This window comes from Mytilus galloprovincialis, chromosome 1 (assembly GCF_965363235.1).
Source record: "Mytilus galloprovincialis chromosome 1, xbMytGall1.hap1.1, whole genome shotgun sequence".
Taxonomy (NCBI): domain Eukaryota; kingdom Metazoa; phylum Mollusca; class Bivalvia; order Mytilida; family Mytilidae; genus Mytilus; species Mytilus galloprovincialis.
Window position 1 is genome coordinate 87,626,837 of NC_134838.1, and position 24,322 is coordinate 87,651,158.

Genomic DNA, 24,322 nt, shown 5'->3' on the forward strand with positions numbered 1-24,322 from the left:
TCTCAGGTGTTCCCGAAGAGTAAGCAGATTCTGCTCCACATGTGGAACCTGTCGTGTTGCTCATGTTATAACAAATCCGGTAAATAGTCTTATTCGGTATGTCACATTCATGAAAGGGAAGGGAATTGTAGTTACGACGTAAGGAACATATCCAATATCATCTGTGAAACGGTTATTCCATAACGGTCAACCAACTCGTGATGGCGTCCGTAAAATTCACGAAGGGAGGATTTCAACTTCACCATTTGGAACTCTTGGTTTAATAGCTTCCTTGTGAGCAGCAACCCTCTATCAAGAAAATCATGATAGGAAATACAAGCACGAGAATATCGTATAAATTGGGAGATATTTACCCCGTATGCAGGTGCTGCTGGAATGTTGCTACTTAGAAATAAAAAGTTCACAATTGGAAAGCTGAAATCTTCTCTTTTGTTGTAAAGTTTTTTTCAACATACCCTCATTGTCAATTTCTGGATTTAAGTCAAGATATGAGGCAGACTTAACTGTATCTGTATCTGTTGTATCCTTTATCTCGATTGGATAGATGCGGTCAACATAGTCATTAAATTTTGAATTATTTAGTGAGAGAACATCATCTTTATAGCGGAAAATAAAGTTAAAGGATATTGCTAACTTCTTATCTTTCTTCCTAAGAAGTTCCTGTATGACGTCAGCCTCATAATAATAAAGACACAAGTCGGCAAGAAAAGGGGCACAATTGGTTACCATTGGAATGCCGACAATCAATAAAAGAAAGGGAATTAGATATAAGAAGATGTCGTATGACTGCCAATGAAACAACTCTCAATCAAAGTCGCTAAAAGTAAACCATAATAGGCAAAAGTACGGTCTTCAACACGATGCCTTGGCTCACTCAGAACAGCAATCTATAAAGGGCCCCAAAATGACTAGCGTAAAACCATTCTAACGGGTAAACCATCGGTCCAATCTATATAAAAACGAGAAACCAAAAAACACTTATGAACCACATCAACAAACGACAACAACTCCTTAGGACAGATGCAAACAACAGCAGCGGTTTAAACGTTCTGATAGGTACCAACCTTCACCTTAACCTGACAAAAAATGCAACATCACAGCATAGAAAGACACACTATAAAACATCGATTGAAATGGCTAAACTCTATGAAAAGACATATTATTGAATATATCCTTTATAAAAAATAAAATGTTGTTTATTACCCAAATATCAAAATATATACACACAGATATTATTGATGACGTTTTGTTGAAGACCGTAATTTTGCCTATATTGGTTTACTTTTAAAAATTGTGACTTGAATGGAGAGTTGTCTCATATTTCATGCATATAACAAAATGTAAAGTATTCCATACCGTATATCTTGCACCCCAGATCGAGATATCCCAAAACACTAGATGTGTAAATCATTTAAGATGTAATACTTTACTTGAGCAAAACACTTATTTATCCTTTGATGTGTTGGAGAAACCAAGTATCTAAGCAAGATAATGTTTTTGATATCACTGTGACATACCCAACATTGAAATGTTGAGTGTGATAGAAAATTACTTTTTCAGATAGAACTTTAATTAGTTTATAATTGACAAATTGATTAACACGGGATTTGGTTAATAAAGTAGTCGTTGGTACAAAATATTTACACAGATGCGAAATGCAAAGTAAATGTAGGTGCCATCAGCTTTATAAAACTCTTTAATACGACGAAAAAGAACTTCATAACACTTTTTTTCTAAATATTATATCATTTGCATAACCATTGTAATGAGACATTCTAATAAGTGAGGAGTACCCATTATTTTCTACAAAGTTTTTTAGTTCTGTTTCTCCTCCTGGAACGTGTTTAAATTCCACCGTCATCATTTCAATATCTAATTTATTAAATGGTATAGTCTTTAAAACTTGTAATTCAGCTCCCTCTACGTCCAGACTGAAGAAATCAACATGAGTAACATTAATAGCCTTCAATATTGAATAGAAAGGAAAGCATTGGACATTCACAATGTCTTTACCCTTGGAAGTCTGGTCCTTTAATAACTTTCCAACACTGAAATTCTTTTTGAATTGCATCTGAAAAATAAACGAGACAGATAATTACACCTGATTACAAAAATCCTTAAGATACTAAAGGAAAAGAAATGCGTCATTGTGAAGAGTTGCAGAGCATTCTAAAAGATAAATAACTTGTACAATATGTGTTTTATTAGTGAAATATGACTTTTTTTAAATTTGCCATCTATATGTATAAATGTGTGTTAAGGGTAGCATATTTACGTTGTAAGTCTTCTCCAATGACAAACGCTTTTTACAAATTTTTATAATTTCAATCGATCAGAGTCTAGAAAGGTTTGAATGAATTTTATAACAGACTATAAGAAATCTCCCAATAGTTCCGTATCGCAAAATGTGATTTTTTTATAAGAGTTAACGAAATACATCAACCAAATGAAAACAAACGAAGATCATACAGTCCCTGTAACGTAAAAGTTAACACTTATTTCGTTCGGGAATCGTACGTACAGCGTTCGGTAATCGTTCGTATAGAGTTCGGTCATCGTTCGTACATCATTCGTATAGCGTCAGTACAACGTTCGGTCAGCGTTCGTTCATCGTTCGTTCATCGTATGGTAAATGTCACCGTTGATGGTTTTGTATAACGTATGGTTCATGGTATCGTTAATCGTTTTATTTGTCGTATGGTTTATGGTACGGTTTAGCGTTTAGCGTTTCGTTTATCGTATGGTATGTGATATCGTTTAGCGTTTCACCAATCGTATGGTATATCGTTTTGTTAAGCGTCTGATATACACGTATGTTAGGGTTTTATTTCAGAAAGTTATTTCAATTATTATAGTTATGAGTTAAAGTGATTTAATATAAAAAGATGCGGGATAAAAACAAACAATTATAAGTTTGGATTGGATTAAATCTCTAACTAATATCATTATGGAATATATATAAAACGAATGGGAAACGTTTCCTCCAATCACATTTTGACATGAATAACATGAGACCAAATACCGCGATATAAGTCAGGCTCTCTATGTCTCTCTCTCTCCTCCGCCAAACATTTCTCTGATCCAAATATTTCCTTGACACAATAAATTATAAAGAATGTTCTATAAATGAGGCTTTATATGAAGTACATGTTTCATATCTAAATGTATTAAAAAAAGACAACACATCCATGGTATTTGTTCTCCTCAATGTGAGAGTCTGATATAAACCGAAAACTGCCAGGGGTATATAAAAATTCGTTGAAGATATCTATGGAACCAGCGTCGCTTGTGATTCCTGCTGTCGGTGTTAAAACTGTTTTTTTTTACTGTAAAAAGTGCTTAAGTCCATTATGATTAAAATACAGAATTAAAAAATAACTCTATCCTTTTTATATTTCTTTATTTTAGAGGTAAGGTTCTGGCCAAGTTCCACTTATTCTGTCGCAAATCATTTACCTAAATAACCAATCAATTGTATTCTAAAAGAAGTTGATTTGTTCTTTGTACGAATACATGAAATATTTCTCACTGGACGTTATGTTTGCAATCGATGATCAAAATACAAATCTACAGTATTTATATGAAAGAGACTAGATAATATATTTTTTTATTATTATTCTACACATATTTGAAGGATCGAAATAATTAATGATACATGTATATACACCAGAAATACTCATTCAAGTGATTTTTAATTTTAGAAGAACTCCATATCGGGAAAATAAACATAAATTACAATAATATGTAAAAAATGTATTAATAATTTCAAATTGTTTATTAAATGCTCCTAGGTATGTATTTGTAAACTTATGTTAATTCTTTATTCCATGTATCTTTTTTTGTTTTTTTGCTTCAATTACTTTTTTATCTTATTGACTTATTCGTAAATCGAAAAACGCACAAATGTGAATACTGTGTCATCTTTTGTTTTACATTGTTTACCGGTTAAAGGTCGTATTCATTTAAAGAGCTACTGTATATATTAGCACTTCAACGCAAAGCTAGATACATGATTAATGTTAGTTTACGCCGTATTTTATTTTTCTCATAAAACCAGACTTTGAGTTTTCTATCCTGAATGACAAAATCTCGGAAAAGTTTGTGTTGCATTCTAATGCAATAATGAATCATTGCGCATTTGCTCTCGTTGTTTTCTACTGTAATGAAGATTTTTAATAAAACGGAAACTTAAGTGAGTATGGTCTAGTAATGATCAAGATAATTGCAGTTCATTCATAATAGACCAAGAGGACAAAGATATCTTTTAAGTTTTGAGTTCTAGTTCTGTTAATATACTGTATCATATGAGTTTTTTGCCGATTCCCGCCGTACCCTTTCCTGTCTTTGAAACACCGTGAAATTAGGGGAAACAATAGACGACGGTTACGTTTGTTATTACCTCCCCTGAAACTGTTGGATATGCCCTTAAATTATATTTTTCTCGTTGGGTTGCTTGTCCATTAATTGACGTTTACGCTAATTAAGAATCGTGCATAATCATATGAAGATCTTACTTTAACCAAACTTCACAGAAACAATAAATTCATGATCCTTTGGAATCATAGATAAAGCCAATAATGATTAGCCCGACTATTTACCTTACATGAAATTCATAGGCAGAACTATACAAAAGAGAGAATCATCCCGCCTCCTACCCAAATTCCTTTAGAATATTAAAATAAAAAAAAATCTGAATCAAATGTATAGTTTTTCTGTTGTTGTTTTTTTTTTTTATTAGAATGAGTTCTTTTTCATAAAACGATGTTAGACAATATAATTATTTTAAAACAACTCGTGCTTTATTTAAACCTTCAAAACACAATGCTATATCTTCATCATTATAATTTTTGGCCGGACAAATAGCGAAAAATCGTAAAAATGCTATTTGTCCGACTTGCCGGATGAATAGACATTTTTTACTATTTGTCCGGCTAGCCGGACGAATATCCACTGCCTTAAAAGAAGGGGGACAATATACCTCTAAGTAGTAAAACTTTAAGATTGATATTCTTTAAGTTGTATAACTTTCTTATTCTGGCTTTCTCCTCAATTTTTAAATTATATTAAGAATCACGTTTTTACGCCAGATCTTTTATCATTTGTTAAATCAAAGACATGTAGTACATGTATTCTATTTTCCGGGATAAATTATTCACAATGATTAAGAAATAAGGGATGATTTAGAAATTGGCATTTTATGTATACACAGGTCTATCTATTGGTGAACACTATAATAATATGTGACCCACTAGCTGCCTTTATGTGTTTTTGTTGTTTGGTTGCTGGCTCGTTGTTGTTAAATCCACTATGATCTCCTACAGTTTCAATATATATATTTCCCTTAAGACTTTGCTCAGAGGAAAGTGATAGAATAGGTTTGTATATACATTTTAGCGTTTCACTTTTCAATTTTTAACTCCCCAAAATTTTATTTTAAACTATTAATTTTGAAGACGTGTGTTATCTAAACGAAGTCTAAATGGTCACCAACTTACCAGTTTATTGTTTCCCTATTTTGCACAGACCTAAATATAAACCTCATTTTAAATACAATTTAATTGGTCGCAGTAAGTTCTATTGATCACAAAACAAATCCGCGTTTTTTTTTAAATATGAAAAAAAAAAAATTTTTTTTTTTTACTTTGAAACAAGGAAATAAGACTTTAAATTATATTGTGCAAAATATGTTATAAAATCTTCCTACAAATTAGAAACTCTTTTCTTCATAAAAATGTTTGACATAGTTTACCCTGGACATAAAACAACTAACAATCAATCAACTAAAATATACTAAAGGGATTATTATTATGCATGTATGTATATATGCCGTATACCATATACATATATTGTCAGTTAATTATTTTAAGCATAAAGTTCATAAATCGATCTCTGAAACAAATTATATATATATATAGAATAAAGTAAAAGTAAAGTGAAACTTATTCATGGCGGAAAAGAAATATATGAAAACGATAGATGCAATGGGCATGCAGCCTTGTAAATGATATTAAAAAAAATACATATTTACTTTATTAAACTTAGGACTTTAATTTAAGTATTGTTGATGGGATGTTGAAGTTTCCAGAACATAGAAAATACACAAGAAAATTTATCAGTACACTATTCTATCAAAATGTGTTTGGTGTCCATTTTACAATATATTTGTTTAAGAATTTAGTGTTTTCTTATTCATTCTGACATCTGTGTCCATGGATCTGAACAAGAAATTGCGAAGACGTTATGCTTACCTGTTTACCTTTTATTTAAAAAAAATGATGAAACATGTTTCAACAGAATATTTTATATATATAAAATTATTTAATTTTTGTTTGACTTTGCGAAAACAAAATGGCCCTAAAGCTAAATGTCATCGTCAGCATGTATAATGGAAGGCGATAAACACTTTAGAATATACACCACCTGCTGGATCTTTTTACCTGGGCCCAGATCTTGTTACGTAACAAGTATGAATGTAAAATTCTCGATATGGTATATTCAGTCGAATATACACGCTATCTCTGGACTGGGGTATTTAAGGTATTTTGATCTCATAATGTAACATGTAAATTTATTTGTGCTTTATGTAAAAAAAAATTTCATTTGACCATTTTATTTTCAAAACTTCTTTAAAATGATTTGACTTAGAGCATTTATTTATTTTCAAAACCGGGTACAAATCACTGATTTCCAATTTTAGACCAATCTCATTATCATCAGTAGTGGGCAAAGTATTTGAAAAAAAAATTGTATTTAAAAACGTATTTAATCACTTAATTAGATATACACTGTATTTCAAATATACAAAATGCGTTTCTGTTTCAAGTTCATATTTGCCTTTTGAGAATACTAATGCAGGAGTTCCACAAGGCTCTGTATTAGGTTCCCTACTATTCCTTATTCATGTATATGACAAAGCTGGTAATTTGATAAGTCTAACTCGATTGTGTGCTGATGAAAAATCCTTTTCTTATTCAAGTACTAGTTCTAACAAATTAGGGAATGTCTTAAATAGCGATTTAGAACAAATTTTAGTATGATCTAAGGATTCATTTGGTTTAATGATTTTGATCGGAACAAGACTATTACTATGCTATTCTCCTGTAATTCTTCTCCAGATGATATTAAAATAGATCAAGATTCCAACAATCTGGAACATGTCGTTCAGTTGGAAGCAGGGAGATTAGTAACTGTGTTGCCTGTGTTCGCTAGTCCGGAAGTTATATATATTTTCAGTGGTACAGACAGACATTTGCTAGTGGACAGAAGAAAATATAAAAAGCTGAATACGTTCTATTCTTCACATGAAGTGGGACTGCCTCTACGATTTAATGCCAATTTTTCATTTATAGATAGAATATCAAAAAATTCTTTTTTTTCATCCACTACTATCGAATGAAATAGCCTAAACTCTTATATTTATCTGACTTGACACAGACACAATTGCACGTCACTCTTTATTATTAAGAACAATTGATTGGATAAAAGTGATGGTTAGCCACGCCTATATTTAGACTGAGATATTTATCTGACTTGACACAGACACAATTGCACGTCACTCTTTATTATTAAGAACAATTGATTGGATAAAAGTGATGGTTAGCCACGCCTATATTTAGACTGAGATCCTATGAACAGACTTCAGATAGCTCCTAGTATTCAAATTTGATAAAAATAAAAAATATTTATATCTTGTATTGTTTCAATATTAAAAGTGTTGGGTAACGTAGTTGAATTTTAGATTAAATTTGGGAAGTCGTGTATACATGTATCCCCATTTGTTAGGTTATTTAACATGAAGAAATAAAAAAAAATATCAGCTGGTTTTAAGAGTTGCAAATATTAACAAATTAAGTTTATGATACAGAATTATTTTTTTATTTGTGTTCATCAACAGTGTTTGCTAAATGTTTTTTTTTCTCGAATCCCGACTGAAAGTGAATTCACACAAACGACGTTCATAAATGATCTGTTCAAGAGTTTAATTTCACTTTTCAAAATATTTCAGACACGTTAATAATATATGTTATTAGTAAGAGAAAAAAAATGTTTGATGAAAATTTTCGATAACATTTATTTATTTTTGTTCGTCGTTCATGTTTAAAGTGACTTATAGACCCAAAAGGACGGGTGTTCTAATTATTGTTTTTATAACTTACTTTATTATATAATATTTTGTGAAAAACACATGTCACTATAATAAATAATTTACTTACTTACTTATTACTTACTTACTTACTTACTTACTTACTTTACTTTACTTACTTACTTACTTACTTACTTACTTACTTACTTACTTTTACTTACTTACTTACTTACTTACTTACTTACTTACTTACTTACTTACTTACTTACTTACTTACTTACTTACTTACTTACTTACTTACTTACTTACTTACTTACTTACTTACTTACTTACTTACTAGTGCTAGCTTCACAAAGAAAATATCCACTGACATGCATAATATTTAATGCCATGGGTCACGCATGGACTGTCTTATTTTATAGGGATGCCAATATGGCACATCGAAGAAAAGATTGATTGAACCATTGTAATTGCAACCGATCTTAAATGCACTTGAATACATTAACCTGTTATCTTGTCGACTTTACAGCTAATTTCCTAATGCTTGTAGAGTAAAGCTTTGATATGATTCCTTGCTTAGTTTGTATAAACATGGATTCAAGCTTTGTAAATAACATTGACATCTTCAAACAATATAGAGGTATATTTTAATCTGTATATATTATATTTAAATTTGATTGAACATTATCCCAATTACAATTGTAAAATATACAAACTAAGCAAGCAAGCTAACCAAAGTTTCGCTTTATATGCATAAGGAAATTAGCTGTAAAGCCAACATACAAATAGCCGCTAAATCATGAGAAGAGACCATGATAACATTTGAAAGTTAAACAAATCTTAGTTTTCACGAGAACGAATATTTTGTTAAAGCGTTGTAGTGATCAGATCATCAATGACATAATTTTAAAAATAAGACGACAAGGTTGAAAATAGTTCTAGACGTCTTATAGCAAGAAAGTCTCCTCATTCAGCTTGTGGTTTTGTGTTGGTGGAGGATAGAGGCACATCGACTTACAATTGACTATTTCTCTGCGGTTACAATTAAAGCTCGAGGTCGAAATCAACACTAGGGAGATACCATTAATTTTTTACAGGGTAGGGGTGGGGGAGTTGTGACCAAGATGAAATATGCTGTCAGACAAACTTTTTCGTGCATGTGACTTCATATTTGAAAAGGGATAAGAAATGTCTTACTTGATAAGTTCTGCATTGCATTTAAAACATCCATTGCAAGAATATCGTATACTTAGAAATCATTGTCCGCTGTTGGAAGTTTAGTTTTGCCATTTTTCGTGCTTGTCATAAGACGATATTGCAGGGGTTTCGATTGTTAAACTGGTTAAATCAAATAACGAACATATTCCATCTAAACCTGAGAAAGAGTCGCTCATTTACATTAATTTTATCAATGATTATCGTTTATAAGATGTTGTACTTTCAATGCTATTTATAAATGCCGAGTAAAATTTTAAATGTTTGGTATAAAAATTTTAAATAGTTCATCTTAAAAAGTATTCATAAGACAATGGGACATATCGAAGAATCTTTGAGTTCTGACGAAAATTATAGTGTTTTTTCTATCTTTCCACAAAGTATATAAAAGTACCAAGCGTTTTTCTCAACTTTGACAACCTTATTCTGTAACCGATCTTGGCAGAATTTTTCAACGGCAATTTTCAAAGCGCTTAGACTATTACAGTGCACCGTTACGATTCAAATATGATGTAATGGTATAGATAAACCTTGCAGCTGACTGTAAACTATTGACAAAAACATGCTACATTTGAGAAAAATGGCTGTAAAGATTTTACATATATCTGCCGTCGCCATATTAGGATAGTCGTAATTCCAGTTACGGTTATAAGTTTAATACCAGTGCAGTTGAGTAAAATGGTGCAGTTATTCAAATGCAGATTTGAATATTATCAATATTAAACCCAATACCGCAAGCAGCTATGGTCATCTTGGTAAGGATAGTATTCACTATTTTGTAAGTGCCTTTTTATCAACGAAGCAAGAGAAGTATTGTTTTCAAAATTAGAAAGATCTACTATATAAAAAAGAAGATATGGTATGATTGCCAATGAGACAACTATCCACATAAGACCAAAATGACACAGACATTAACAACTATAGGTCACCGTACGGCCTTCAACAATGAGCAAAGCCCATATCGCATAGTCAGCTATAAAAGGCCCCGATAAGACAATGTAAAACAATTCAAACGAGAAAACTAACGGCCTTATTTATGTAAAAAAAAATTAACAAAAAACAAATATGTAACACATAAGCAAACGACAACCACTGAATTACACATGTTACAGGCTCCTGACTTGGGACAGGCACATACATAAATGATGTTTGTCCATTTTGCTTTTATTAGCTGGTGACGGTGACATATATCAGAAATACACTAAGATTTAGAACATTCAATTAAAATTCGGAATTCCTACTTCTCAACTCTTCACTCTAGTTCAGTTTTATATATTACTCTTATACGTTTTGTTTTTGAAACAATGCTATATTTTGTCAAAAGACAAGCACAATAACCCCAAAGCGAATTGCGAGAAGTGGTTTCGTATTTCGTTTTCGTTAAAGAAAAAAAATACTAATAGTTTATGTAAAATAACGACTCTTGTACGGTGTTGCGTTTATATCTTTTGAATGCATTGGTGCAATTGGATGCAAACAATAATGACCATAAAATGTCAGATTTGCGAGATCAGAAAGTAACCTAACAATTAAATAATTGAAAACCTAGAGATCAATGTTTAACATTCGCCAGCAATGAGCATTTTTCATAAATAAAACATGATTTAAGTGAATACTTTGCGAGTGAAGAAAAAGAGACTACTGTCCATATATTTGTTATTAACCCCAGATGCTTGATGGGTACAAATTAGTATTCAGGAATTACCACTTTGCATTACACCACATTACAACAGAAATTAGAAAATACATGTAGGGACTCGAAGTATTTCTAAGACATTGCTATTTTCCTGTTCTATGTAGCTTTTTTCTGGCAAACACGGTTTTATAAATGCTGACAGGCACCTACCATTGAAAAACAATCGATCTGTTTAAAATAAGAAATGAAAATAATTGTTTTTTTTATGGCAAATAAGAAAAATGACCGTTTGATTTGAAATTGTTTAAAATTATTCAGAATAGATTGAAATAGATAAAAATAACGTATTTTAATGTGAAAAGGCTAGACTTTAATTTGTGTCGTAGGGATGTGATTGTGTGGTTTTGTTTACAATTATTTCCTATTATTTCCCTAGTGAAAATCTGCAATAATTATTGTTTCATCATGTTGTTTGAATTTCACATTATAACAAAACTAAGAATATGACGGATGAATTTATAGTTAGCTGTTTAACGTCCAGTGGCAACTATTAGATGTATCATAAGGAGGACATTTACAATGTTATACTAACATTAGATGTATGTGTCATTAAATGTTGTGTCAAATACTATAAATATGTAGTTTTCTGGCAATAAAGATTTGAATTGAATTATAATACGTTATTCTGATTGGCTACACTGCAGTCTTGCGTTATTCCTTAATCAATTTCATTACACAATAAAATGTATCATTCAAGATGACACGAGGTCCCAAAATAGAGTGCACAGGTAAATGAAGTAAAAACTTGATAAAAATCGTGTTTTCATAATCCTAGCTAAAAAAATGTATTTATAAGTATTGAATGCTTCTTTTTGACCTATAGACCTATAGACCGTGTGTATCATATGTATATTTAGGGTGGGTTGCTCCGAATTAAAGAGGTATAAATACAGAAAAATAAAGAAACAAAAAAAAAAATAGAATAGTCTAAGAGTATAACGGGCAAAATAAAGAACAGAGGAAAATGGTAAAAGAAAACTAAGGAAAATGGTATAAGAAAAATCAGGAATAGAAGGAAATGGTCTGGTTTTTTGCCGGTCAATTGTTGAATGATGATTGTTTAAAGTAAAGGGCATTTATAGGTAAAATAATACACAATCGTTTGTACATTGGTAGGGATTTATGTTTGGAGTTGATGAGGCACATAATGAGTAATTGTTTTTGTTTGAAATTTCTCGAATATTTTTTTTTTTTTCGTCTGATTTTAAAATGAATAAACAAAATCTATAATACAAAACAAAATGGTTTAATTACGACATATATAGATAAAACTGCTATTCAGTTGATTTTAAAAGACATGATCTAAAAGAGAATACATAAAAAATATTTAACAATCTTTTTGAACAAAAAGTCAACCTTAAGACACGGAATATATGTTTGTAAGAACATTATATTAATTCCGACTTCCATCTAAAATAACTTGAATTGTTCATTTGAAAAAAAAGGGTGATACCTTAGGCTATTTTCAAAAAAATGTTGATTGATCCGAATTTTACGCATATTATCACCTATATAAAAATATTTTAACAGAACACAATTCATGTTTTATATTTAAAAAAAACATGTACGCTAAACGAAACTATGCACGCCAAGAAGCGATGTACGCTAAACGATACGATATGTATACGCTAAACGAAACGATGTACGCTAAACGATACAGTATACGCTAAATGAAACGATTAACGCAAAACCATAGGATATACGATAAAAGGGCGCTTATGTTATCGTTTATGGTATGGTTTATGGTACATGGTTTCGTTCGTACATCATTCGTTCAGCGTCCGTACAACGTTCGGTCAGCGTTTCGTTTGCATTTGTACACCGTTCGGGAAGCGTACGTACATCGTTCGGGCATCGTCCGTACATGGTTCGGGCATCGTTCGTATTGTTAACTTTTACGTTACACGGACTGTAATGACCTAGGAAAAAAACAAATGACGATCAGTCTGACCTTTAACAAAATAAAACACCGACGAACAAAACAATCATAGTCGAAGAATTTGATCATTGGCACAGAAAACTACTGACTACGATTTAATACAATTTACTCTATTGACAATGAGCATGAACAAGAAAAAAAAAAAAGGTCCGACAAGGATTTAGTCCGGGGCAGGCATTGAGTAATACAAATTTGTAATTGTAATGCATGGTAATGCATTACATTTTTTCCAATCAATTGCATGTAATATGTAATGCAATAACTTTTGAATTACATGTAATTGTAATTTAATGCATCACTTGAGATAAAAGTTGTTTAATTTTATGCATTACTTTTTTCACATACTATATATTTTTCACAGATTGTAGGAGATTAAGCAGAAGCAGAATTTAAGATTTCTTGACTACATAAGAACATAATCATTTAGTCCTGGTATATATGATGAGTTTATTTACTACCACTGGGTCGATGCCACTGCTGGTGGAGATTTATTTCCCCGAGGGTATCACCAGCCCAGTAGTCAGCACTTTTGTGCTGACATGAATTATCATTGATATTGTTATATTTATAAATTAACTGTTTACAAAATTTTGAATTTTTGAAATACTAAGGCTTTTCTACCTCAGGCATAGATTACCTTAGCTGTATTTGGCAAAACTTTTAGGAATTTTGGTCCTCAATGCTCTTCAACTTCGTACTTTATTTTGGCCTTTAAACTTTTTTGGATTCGAGCGTCACTGATGAGTCTTTTGTAGACGAAACGCGCGTCTGGCGTATATACAAAATTTAGTCCTGGTATCTATGATGAGTTTATTTACTACCACTGGGTCGATGCCACTGCCGGTGAAGAAATTTTTCCCCGAGGGTATCACCAGCCCAGTAGTCAGCACTTTTGTGCTGAAATGCATTATTATTGATAATGTTATATTTATAAATTAACTGTTTACAAAATTTGGAATTTTTGAAATACTAAGGCTTTTCTACCTCAGGCATAGATTACCTTAGCTGTATTTGGCAAAACTTTTAGAAATTTTGGTCCTCAATGCTCTTCAACTTCGTATTTTATTTTGGCCCTTAATCTTTTTTGAATTCGAGCGTCACTGATGAGTCTTTTGTAGACGAAACGCGCGTCTGGCATATATACAAAATTTAGTCCTGGTATCTATGATGAGTTTATTTACTACCACTGGGTCGATGCCACTGCTGGTGGAGATTTATTTCCCCGAGGGTATCACAAGCCCAGTAGTCAGCACTTTTGTGCTGAAATGAATTATCATTGATATTGTTATATTTATAAATTAACTGTTTACAAAATTTTGAATTTTTGAAATACTAAGGCTTTTCTACCTCAGGCATAGATTACCTTAGCTGTATTTGGCAAAACTTTTAGGAATCTTGGTCCTCAATGGTCTTCAACTTCGTACTTTATTTTGGCCTTTAAACTTTTTTGGATTCGAGCATCACTGATGAGTCTTTTGTAGACGAAACGCGCGTCTGTCTGGCGTATGTACAAAATTTAGTCCTGGTATCTATGATGAGTTTATTTAGATATTGATTTATTTTTTTATTTAAAAAGCATTACTGTAAAAGTATTTCATTGTTTTCAAAACATTAATGAATACCTTGATTAAATGGGAAATTGTCATAAAACACTAAATACTTTGTTTTACAATCAATCTTTTCATCATTTTGACACATGTTCATAAATTAAGCTCTTTGTTTAATTTTTTATTTGGAAAGAAATTCTCAGTAAATATTTTTGATGCGAATTAATAAAACAAATGTATATAAAGTGAAAATAATATTATTAAAAAAAATAATATTAAACTTCATCTCTGTAATTTCCGTTTGGGGAAAACACAGAGATGTATGCTTTGAAACCCTAATGATGTCGAAATGTAATAGCTGCATTGCATAGACTATTTACTCGATACATAAATCTCATATGTATACGGAACAGTTATTGCATACACCATATACGTTACACCTTTGCACCATACACCTTACACATTACACCATACACCATTCCTAATTCTATCTACATGATCCGAAATTACCCATAATGCAATTAAATTTCAAATATTAAGATTATTATTATTGTTTATGTTTACGATTCGACAAAATAAAATAAAAAGAACTTCGTTTTCAACCAATGTCGTACATCATCATTCACGCCATTCCCGATCGCACGTTACACAATCACACCATTCCCGATCGCACGTTACACAATCACACCATTCCTCAATCACCATTACACCATTCCCCTTACATCATAAACCATAGCACCATTCACCTTACACCATTGCACCATATGCCATACACCATTACACCATACACGTTTTATAGGAAGTTTACACCATCCAAGGGCTGTATACTAGAATCTTTTGTTATTTCGTTTTGTTTATCAAAAAGTTTTGGTTTGTTTTCACTTAATAATATAATTTACAAATGTAAGGTGCAATTCAATGCATTAGGTACCAGTCTTGTATTACAACTCCAGTTTCTTGTGCATGTCAAAACATGGAGGGAAACAAAATAGTCCATTTTTTTCTGAATTTTTTTCTGGACTCAATTTTTTCTGTTGGATTATAGGTTTATGATGAATTGAAACATATATATAGATTTAAAAAAAATCTTGCATCTTTTTGGGGATATCAATCCAGGAAAGTGGAAGGATACCATGTTTACTGGAAGTAATGCGGCCTAGTAAAAACAGCAAACAGAAAGTAGAAAAAAAATGTTTTGACTTCAGGGTTACGTAACTTTTTATTCTTCGTGGCATGACCCACTTTTTTTCAATTAAATCACAATTTCACATTAGTACATACATGATATGAACATGAATTTTATTTTCTATGTAGCATTTTTTTATTTTTTTTATTTTCAAAGATCAGCTGTTCAGCATGTAAGTCTATGAAGCAGTCAATTACAAGACTGCAACCTGCATAGGGTAAATTTTTCATATGTTCACTGCAAGGAAGTAGCTCATGTGGACTTTTGTGTGCCCAGAATGACAAAACATCATGATTTTAGGACTTTGTAAGAGAAAAAAAATCATGCGGTATCAAGTTACACTGAAAAAACTGAAATTGTGTAATAATTATGCTTTTTTATACTAGACACCATTCAAAAGTATTAATAGATATAAAGCATAACAGTTTGAGGCAAATTGAGATTTTGATGGTATTACATACATGATTTCCAATTAAAAAGAACATAGAAAGATTTTTTCCTCTATGAAATCTTCTTTTTGTGATGAAATTTCTAGTTGTGCAATTTTATTGAAAATCAGTGCAAAGTTGAAGAGACAGCTACATACAAAAGTAATTTTTTTTCTTTAGGATTATTATTTTTATGACTCAATTGTTGACATTCAGGTAGAATATGTATAAATTGAACTTTTGGTGAAAAGATTTTCAGAAAATGTTCACTTTGCATGAGTCTATACTTCTTTTCCTGTCTGCGGCACTGCAAGGTTGACTGAAAATTTCATATTCGGGTTAAAAAGTTGTTTAAAAAGTAGAATTTCTCTAAAACTATCCATCATGACAAGGAGTTTTGTGATTAGGTGTGACAAGTAATCAATATTCTTACCAAAAACACCAACTTGAGTATTCATTTTGTTTTTTCTTGATTTTTGTTGCAAATTTTATATGCATTGGGGTGTCAAGTACAGTCTAAAAACCATGATATAGTAGGCATGTATAAAGACCTGTATAGTCAAAAAATGGAAAGGTATGGTATTTCTTGTGTTTAGATAGTTGTATTGTAGCATATTCTTCACTATGAAAAATTGTTGGGTAGTTTTTCAATTTGACTTAAACAAGAGGCCCACTTGAGTAGATTTCATGGTAAAAAGGGGGAGGGGTAAACTATTGAATGTGGTTCAATCAAAAAGAAGGAAAAAAATAAAAATAATAGATAAGAATACTCTTCTAGCTTCACAGTATCCAAATAATAAGAAAACATTCATAAAGATAGACTAGAATGAGATTTACAGATCATTTGATAGACATGACTGATTTCCAAATTTTGCCTGTTTTCAGAAAGGGGTACTGCTTTGATATTGGGGTTATTTTTCTTAACACAACTAAACAGTTCTTTTAATAGCATTTTTTATGTTCAAATATGACTACTTAATGAAACTAGGTGAATGATTTATTTTTTGAAGACATGTCATTATTGTTATAGGTACCAGTCTTGTATTACAACTCCAGTTTCCGGTGCATGTCAAAACATGGAGGGAAACAAAATAGTCCATTTTTTTCTACATTTTTTTCTGGAATCAATTTTTTCTGTTGGATTATAGGTTTATGATGAATTGAAACATATATATAGATTTAAAAAAAATCTTGCATCTTTTTGGGGATATCAATCCAGGAAAGTGGAAGGATACCATGTTTACTGGAAGTAATGCGGCCTAGTAAAAACAGCAAACAGAAAGTAGAAAAAAAATGTTTTGACTTCAGGGTTACGTAACTTTTTATTCTTCGTGGCATGACCCACTTTTTTTCAATTAAATCACAATTTCACATTAGTACATACATGATATGAACATGAATTTTATTTTCTATGTAGCATTTTTTTATTTTTTTTATTTTCAAAGATCAGCTGTTCAGCATGTAAGTCTATGAAGCAGTCAATTACAAGACTGCAACCTGCATAGGGTAAATTTTTCATATGTTCACTGCAAGGAAGTAGCTCATGTGGACTTTTGTGTGCCCAGAATGACAAAACATCATGATTTTAGGACTTTGTAAGAGAAAAAAAATCATGCGGTATCAAGTTACACTGAAAAAACTGAAATTGTGTAATAATTATGCTTTTTTATACTAGACACCATTCAAAAGTATTAATAGATATAAAGCATAACAGTTTGAGGCAAATTGAGATTTTGATGGTATTACATACATGATTTTCAATTAAAAAGAACATAGAAAGATTTTTTCCTCTATGAAATCTTCTTCTTGTGATGAAATTTCTAGTTGTGCAATTTTATTGAAAATCAGTGCAAAGTTGAAGAGACAGCTACATACAAAAGTAATTTTTTTCTTTAGGATTATTATTTTTATGGCTGAATTGTTGACATTCAGGTAGAATATGTATAAATTGAACTTTTGGTGAAAAGATTTTCACAAAATGTTCACTTTGCATGAGTCTATACTTCTTTTCCTGTCTGCGGCACTGCATGGTTAATTGAAAATTTCACATTAATACATACATGATATGAACATGAATTTTATTTTCTATGTAGCATTTTTTATTTTTTTATTTTCAAAGATCAGCTGTTTAGCATGTAAGTCTATGGAGCAGTCAATTACAAGACTGCAACGATTACTCGGCAAATTTAATTGTTATATAATGCATTACTTTCATAAATAAATGTACCTTTCGTTGTAATAAATGCATTACTTTGATAAATGAATGTAACTTTAATTGTAATAAAATGCAGTACTTTGATAAATGAATGTAACTGTAATTGTAGTATACTGCATGGTTTTGTCAAAGTATTTGTAATATAGTGCATTACATTGCAATTTAATTCGCCAATGCCTGGTCCGGGGATAAAGACAACGAAGATCGAACAGCTAACAAGGTTTTATTTCTGACCTAGGCAAAATTAAGACTCGACGAGAATCCGGACATGACTTAATACAAGCAATAACGATACCACTATCCTTGCATAAAGACGCGGAACTTGACCCTGGACATATACATACACTGACGACGATCCAAACTGAAAAAAAAAATAACAACTGCTGAGGATGCAAACCTGGTACAATGATAATAATTGACGATGATCCAGACATAATAAAAAAAGCTGACGAGATTATAGTTGTTCAACCACTGTAAAAGACAACATATGTTACAAAGACGAATTTGCGTTAAATATAAAATACTTAGATATGATTGACTAGTAAAATAGAGTGTTACTAATCCTGATGGATGATAAGGAGCCTGGTCATGGATAAAGACAACAACTGACAAGGATCCTTTATAAGAGGTTTGGTAGTACACTTATTTTAGAAAACCAACCTTTACTGGATATGGGTACACACTTAGACATGCGTTTATAGTAAATGCTTTTCTGTTCTTTTTCTTCACTAACTTGTAGTTTGATGGGTCAGCCTCAATCAAAAGACCATTCCAACTCCTCAGGCGTTCAAATATTAAGGTGTTTGATCTGGTTTCCCCATCAAGTGCTCCACATTCAACGAAAAACCCGCCTTTCTAAAAATAATAATGCAGTAAGATCACTGTTAAACAGCTATCACTAACACAAAAAACAGAGAATCTTTTAAATGGAAAAAAATGGTGATAACTCACAAGGTAGGATTTTCTGTCATATAAATCTCTATAGGTTAACACGATTGCAAAATAAAATATAATCTGCTTTAATTTGCTTTTCTATAAATACCTTAACAGAAAATAATGTTTTTTCCATAACTTTCATAATCAATCGTTTTTCATCACTACACATGCCAGAAATGTATCTGTATCAATAGTGTCTACATGTCATTTTGTTTTTCTTTATTTTTAGAATAATTATTTGTTTTTATAGCTAGGTATCAAGATTATGACACAATATTGACTGCTATCCCCCTATTTTTTATTGTATTGTGAACGTTTGTTTTGCTCACACATTGTTGTCAATATAAGGTAATCATATCTGACAGTCATACAGTGAGAGGTATATATATATATTTAAGATTTGATTGTTTTGAAAAATTCATAAATGCTTTAAACTTTAGAGTATCAATGTTGGTACAGAATTTTTCATCTATACATTCTTTCCTTTCTTATGAAAAATATGTACATTCTAAAATATAGTGAAAATCATCTCCAATTTCATTTCTTTTACACAAGTTACATGTTCGATTTTCTCTGGGTATGTTTTTCCATCTACCAGAACCAATGGTATTATCAAACATGGAGGACGAGTCAGATGTTGTGTGTAACTTACCATAGAACGAATTATGGGGTATCGTACTTATTAAGACACTTAAACAGAGTTACCTCGCATTGCAAGTGATGCTTGCATATATGGAAAAGCATTTGAAGGCAGCAATAAGACAACCGCAAGGATGTTTATCATGTTTTATTTTTGACGTCTCATTTTTGTGTTTACCTTGCAGTTCAGCTTTTTTTTAAAGAAAAAACAACAAACTTGTTTTACCATGTCGACGCACCCAGTCTCTCTCCTTTTGGAGATCTTGAGATGGACAACTTCAAACTAGAAACTTCTCAACACTAAAATACCCTCTGCCACCAATGCATAGCAAATATATGTTTCAGTTAAATACGAAACATACGTGCATAGGAACACTATAAGGAATCTAGAAACAGAGATGTGATTCTTTCACAAAAACAGTTAAAAAAAGTTTGAGGAATAACTTAAGTCGTCATAAGTTAATGTTTACTGCCCCCTTTAACAAATTCAATACAACCTGTCGATGTCTCAACAAACTAGCGACATGTTTTCGCGGTCTTTATCTTTAGATACAAATTTAGTAGTTTTTTGTTTCGTTTGTGTCTCATTCTAGATTATGACATTAATACAGGTGTACATATGCGCATGACAAGAAACGCCCATGATTTACTAGAAGTAAACATATATATGTTACAGTGACTTTGTTAAATCCCTGTGTCTTTTTTGCAATAAGTTTAGAAATTCTTCATATTTTTGCCAGCTCCATATTTTTTTCAACTGTTTGAAGTTACAATTGGGTTTAAGTTTGCTCTTGATTCAAAGACATATTTCCCTGAGTAGTTTTCTACAGTATTTCAGTTGTTTTATAAAAATTGCTCACTGAGTAGTAATAAAAAAAAATAGATTAACCTCAAACTTGTTCGGTGTACGTGTACCTGCTGTATACTTTTTTAAAAGATGTCTCAATAAAAAAAGTATTTACAAATTCACTGAATTTTATCAGGAAATCTGTAATAAAGATCTAAATTATTTCAGTATTTTGTAAAATCCATAGTTGAAATAACTAGTCAGTTCAGAAATAATTCAAAACCCCTAAAATTTCTAAAACTTCAAAAGAAAATGGAAACGAAAAGATTTAGCTATGAATTGTGTCGTATTCTGATTTGTAAATATTGTTGATAATAACGCCTAAACAACATATATGCTTTATATGTAGAAACTTATCACACGTACCTTAAAATTTAATCGGTTATCAGCAAAGGCAGCTTGTCCAATGGAAGGATCTAGTACTTGAGGTTTGTTAAGATTGTATGGTTGATCTGAGGGATTTTCTATCCAGTAATTTCGTATCAAACTGATTAACCTTGGGTCATCCATATCAACCTTTTGCTTATTGAGGATGTCCATCTGTTCAAGGTAATCATCTTTATTCCTTACTTGATTGATGGAAGTTTTAGCTGGAGAATCGACAGTAGAACTAGGAACCATTGTATTTGATGAAAATCTATAAGACTGTACCGTCATCCAAAAACAAAACACACAAAGTGCGGAAATTGCACCAACTTTGAAATTTTTCAAATAAATCATTGTGTGTTTTATAAGCTTTTGAACAATAATGGTTTTCTTCTTGCGTCTTGCCGTTTATCTTCAGCTGCAATAAGAATGTATATATTTTATATTAAAAAGCATAAATCTAGAAACGAAAAACAGAATTGAATTGCATTTGATGTAAAAAGAGAGAAAATAAACGAAGCACACCAAGAACTAAATTCCAGTTCAGTTTTCTACTAAACAAAGTCTGCAAAAATGTTCATAAGAACCTGTTTTGATGTAAACCTAGCAAATATACTTTCTATCTAAACTTTTTGCAAGTTTATCTTCTACTTTTCTTTCTTCTATGTAGGAACTGTCGATCACATTTCATTCATTAAGGATGTTCACTCCTCTTGTTTCAGTTCTTTTGCTAGATACGCAAAATCTTCTGGTTTTATCCATAAAGTACCATATGATTTAAAACATTTGTCCAGTTACCCCTACTTTTCTTTCCAGAATTTGATAACATATAGTTCAAAATGTCATCTTTGAAAATTCTTGTAATTTTTCATGGTTTTTAAAAGAAAAAGGGTGCCAGTGTTAAATTTATGAAAAATCTAAAGAAATTTTTTCAGGCCAAATTTTCGACGGCTTACATCTCGAAAATCACACGGATCCATTCTTAGTTTCTGCTTTTCCAGTTTCTTTATTTATATTGAGTCAATTTGTAACAGTCTTTTAAAACAGAGTAGCGAACATCCTTAAGCAAAATTGACTCTTTCAAGTTTCTAAGACAGTCGTATGAAATGTTGACGAATAACTACTAGTTAAAAACATATAACATTCCGGAGATAATACATTCAGAATTTAACGCTTTGATAGATTGCAAAAACAAGTTTCCTATGACTCTAAGGTACAGTGGTGCAAATGAAAACAAGAAAAACAAGACTTTAGGAATGTCATGCGTTAGAAGTTCTTTAAATAAAATTGAGAATGGAAATGGGGAATGTGTCAAAGAGACAACAGCCCGACCATGCATAGAAAAAACAACAGCAGAAGGTCACCTACAGGTCTCCAATGCAGCGAGAAATTCCCGCATCCGGAGGCGTTCCTCAGCTGGCCACTAAACAAATATATACTAGTTCAGTGATAATGAACGCCATACTAATTTCCAAATTGTACACAAGAAACACTACTGGACGAAAAAACAACTGTCCATACCAGTAACAGTCGTTGTACGACTGTCTTAGTCTGTAAAAGACAAGTAATGACTGTCATATTTCGTTGCAACAGTTCATTTATGTCTGTCCCAACTTTTCTACGGGTTGTGAAAGTCAACAAATGCTACCATCAGTCATTTCAAAACTGTTGCAGTGGTTTACCGTGTTGTCACAGTCAAAATCTATTTATTACAGTCTTTCTAATAGTTGTCGCAGTTGCATTATGTCTGTCCCAACCTTTTAATAGTTGGGACAGTTAAAATTTGTTTGTGTCAACTTTTCAGACGTTGATGCAGTCAAAAAATATTTGTCACAACGTTTTTAGAGTTGGGACAGTCGTTCAATGTTTGTTACAACTTTCTAAAGGTTGGCACAGTCATTAAATGTTTATTACAACTTATAAAAGGTTGACACAGTCGTTAAATGTTTAAAACAAACACTTCATAGGTTGATACAGTCGGTAAATGTTTTAATACACATATTTTAGCGTAACGGTAGTCCATCAGTGTAAAAAAAAATCACGTCTCACCCGGCTCTCAAGATTTGATTTTGTTGTGAAATAGTCCATTACTTATACTATTATTGTCTATCGTGCGATTGTAAACTTGTTTTGCTGTTTATTCATTTATTTTGCGATCGTTGTTTGTCTTTTGTCGTTTTTCATTTATTGCCGTAGCATTGTCCGTTCATTTTTGACAGTCATGTGCGTTTGACTTTAAATAATCCTTTTGATATCCTTACTTTTTATTTTATAATATCTGTTTTATAACATTTTCGTTCATAACTGGTTTTTAAAACCAGAAGCTTTCGTTTAAAATAGAGTTTTAATATTATTGCAGAAGAATGAGAAGATGATAATGGATTCATTCAAATTCATATTTGATAAATTCTGCGCAATAGAAAAATGTACAAGCTTAAGGGTGTACCTGAAATAAATTTAAAGATTATGACTAAGTTACAAATATTGTACAGCATAATAAAACAGTTTTAATTCGAATTACACCAAGAGGGACATTTCCGATGATTAAAAAAATAATTAGTAAAATCTGTCAAGTTTCATTAAAAACGGAAAACAATTCTTCACCGTAAACGATTTATCCACTTTAATTTTTTGTCGGCAAAAAAACAAAAAAACCTGGACCTCAGGTCGGCATACTATATTTTTACACAGGTAACTACAGATGTTAGACCACATGTTCAATAATCTGAGCTGGAAAATACAATAGGTGAGTAGAAATTATCAATATTTTAAAGCATGTCTATCGAATAATCATCGATTCATAATTTTGAAGGGAAAATGTGCACATTTGTCGGCTTACAGACCTTACAATGTGTTCTCATTGGCGGACCCAAAGTGGGGGGGGGGGGGGGGTTCCAAAGGTTCGAACCTCCTTTGTTTTGGCCGCTCAATGCATTTAAATGGGGACATATAGTTGGAAACCCCCCCCCCCCCTGTTTCGTTCTGGGTTGGACCCCCCCTTTTTTATAATGGCTGGATCCGCCACTGATCCTAGAGGGCCCTCATGGGGTTTTTGATTATGTGATTACTCGGCCGTTTTTTTAATGATTATTTGATTATTAAGCCAAATATTTCATGATTATTTGATTACCTAGGACTGTATTTTTAGTTTATGATTATTTGATTACTAAAGATAAGCAAATATTTAAATGATTATGTGATTATATTGGCAAAAAAATGGTGATT

At 31.6% G+C, this 24,322-nt stretch overlaps 1 protein-coding gene across 2 annotated transcripts in view; it reads right to left on the reverse strand.

Moving 5' to 3' along the window:
- Window positions 1-1,678: 1,678 nt before the first annotated feature.
- LOC143043283 (uncharacterized) overlaps window positions 1,679-24,322 on the reverse strand; it is a 36,295-nt gene continuing 13,651 nt past the window's right edge. For both annotated transcript variants that reach the window (XM_076215676.1, XM_076215671.1), the window contains exons 2-4: window positions 21,098-21,515; window positions 18,970-19,164; window positions 1,679-2,071 (exon numbers count right to left, since the gene is read on the reverse strand). In XM_076215676.1, the coding sequence (XP_076071791.1) occupies window positions 1,718-2,071; window positions 18,970-19,164; window positions 21,098-21,451 (903 nt within the window). In that variant the 5' untranslated portion in view covers window positions 21,452-21,515 and the 3' untranslated portion in view covers window positions 1,679-1,717. The remainder of the gene's footprint in view (window positions 2,072-18,969; window positions 19,165-21,097; window positions 21,516-24,322) is intronic.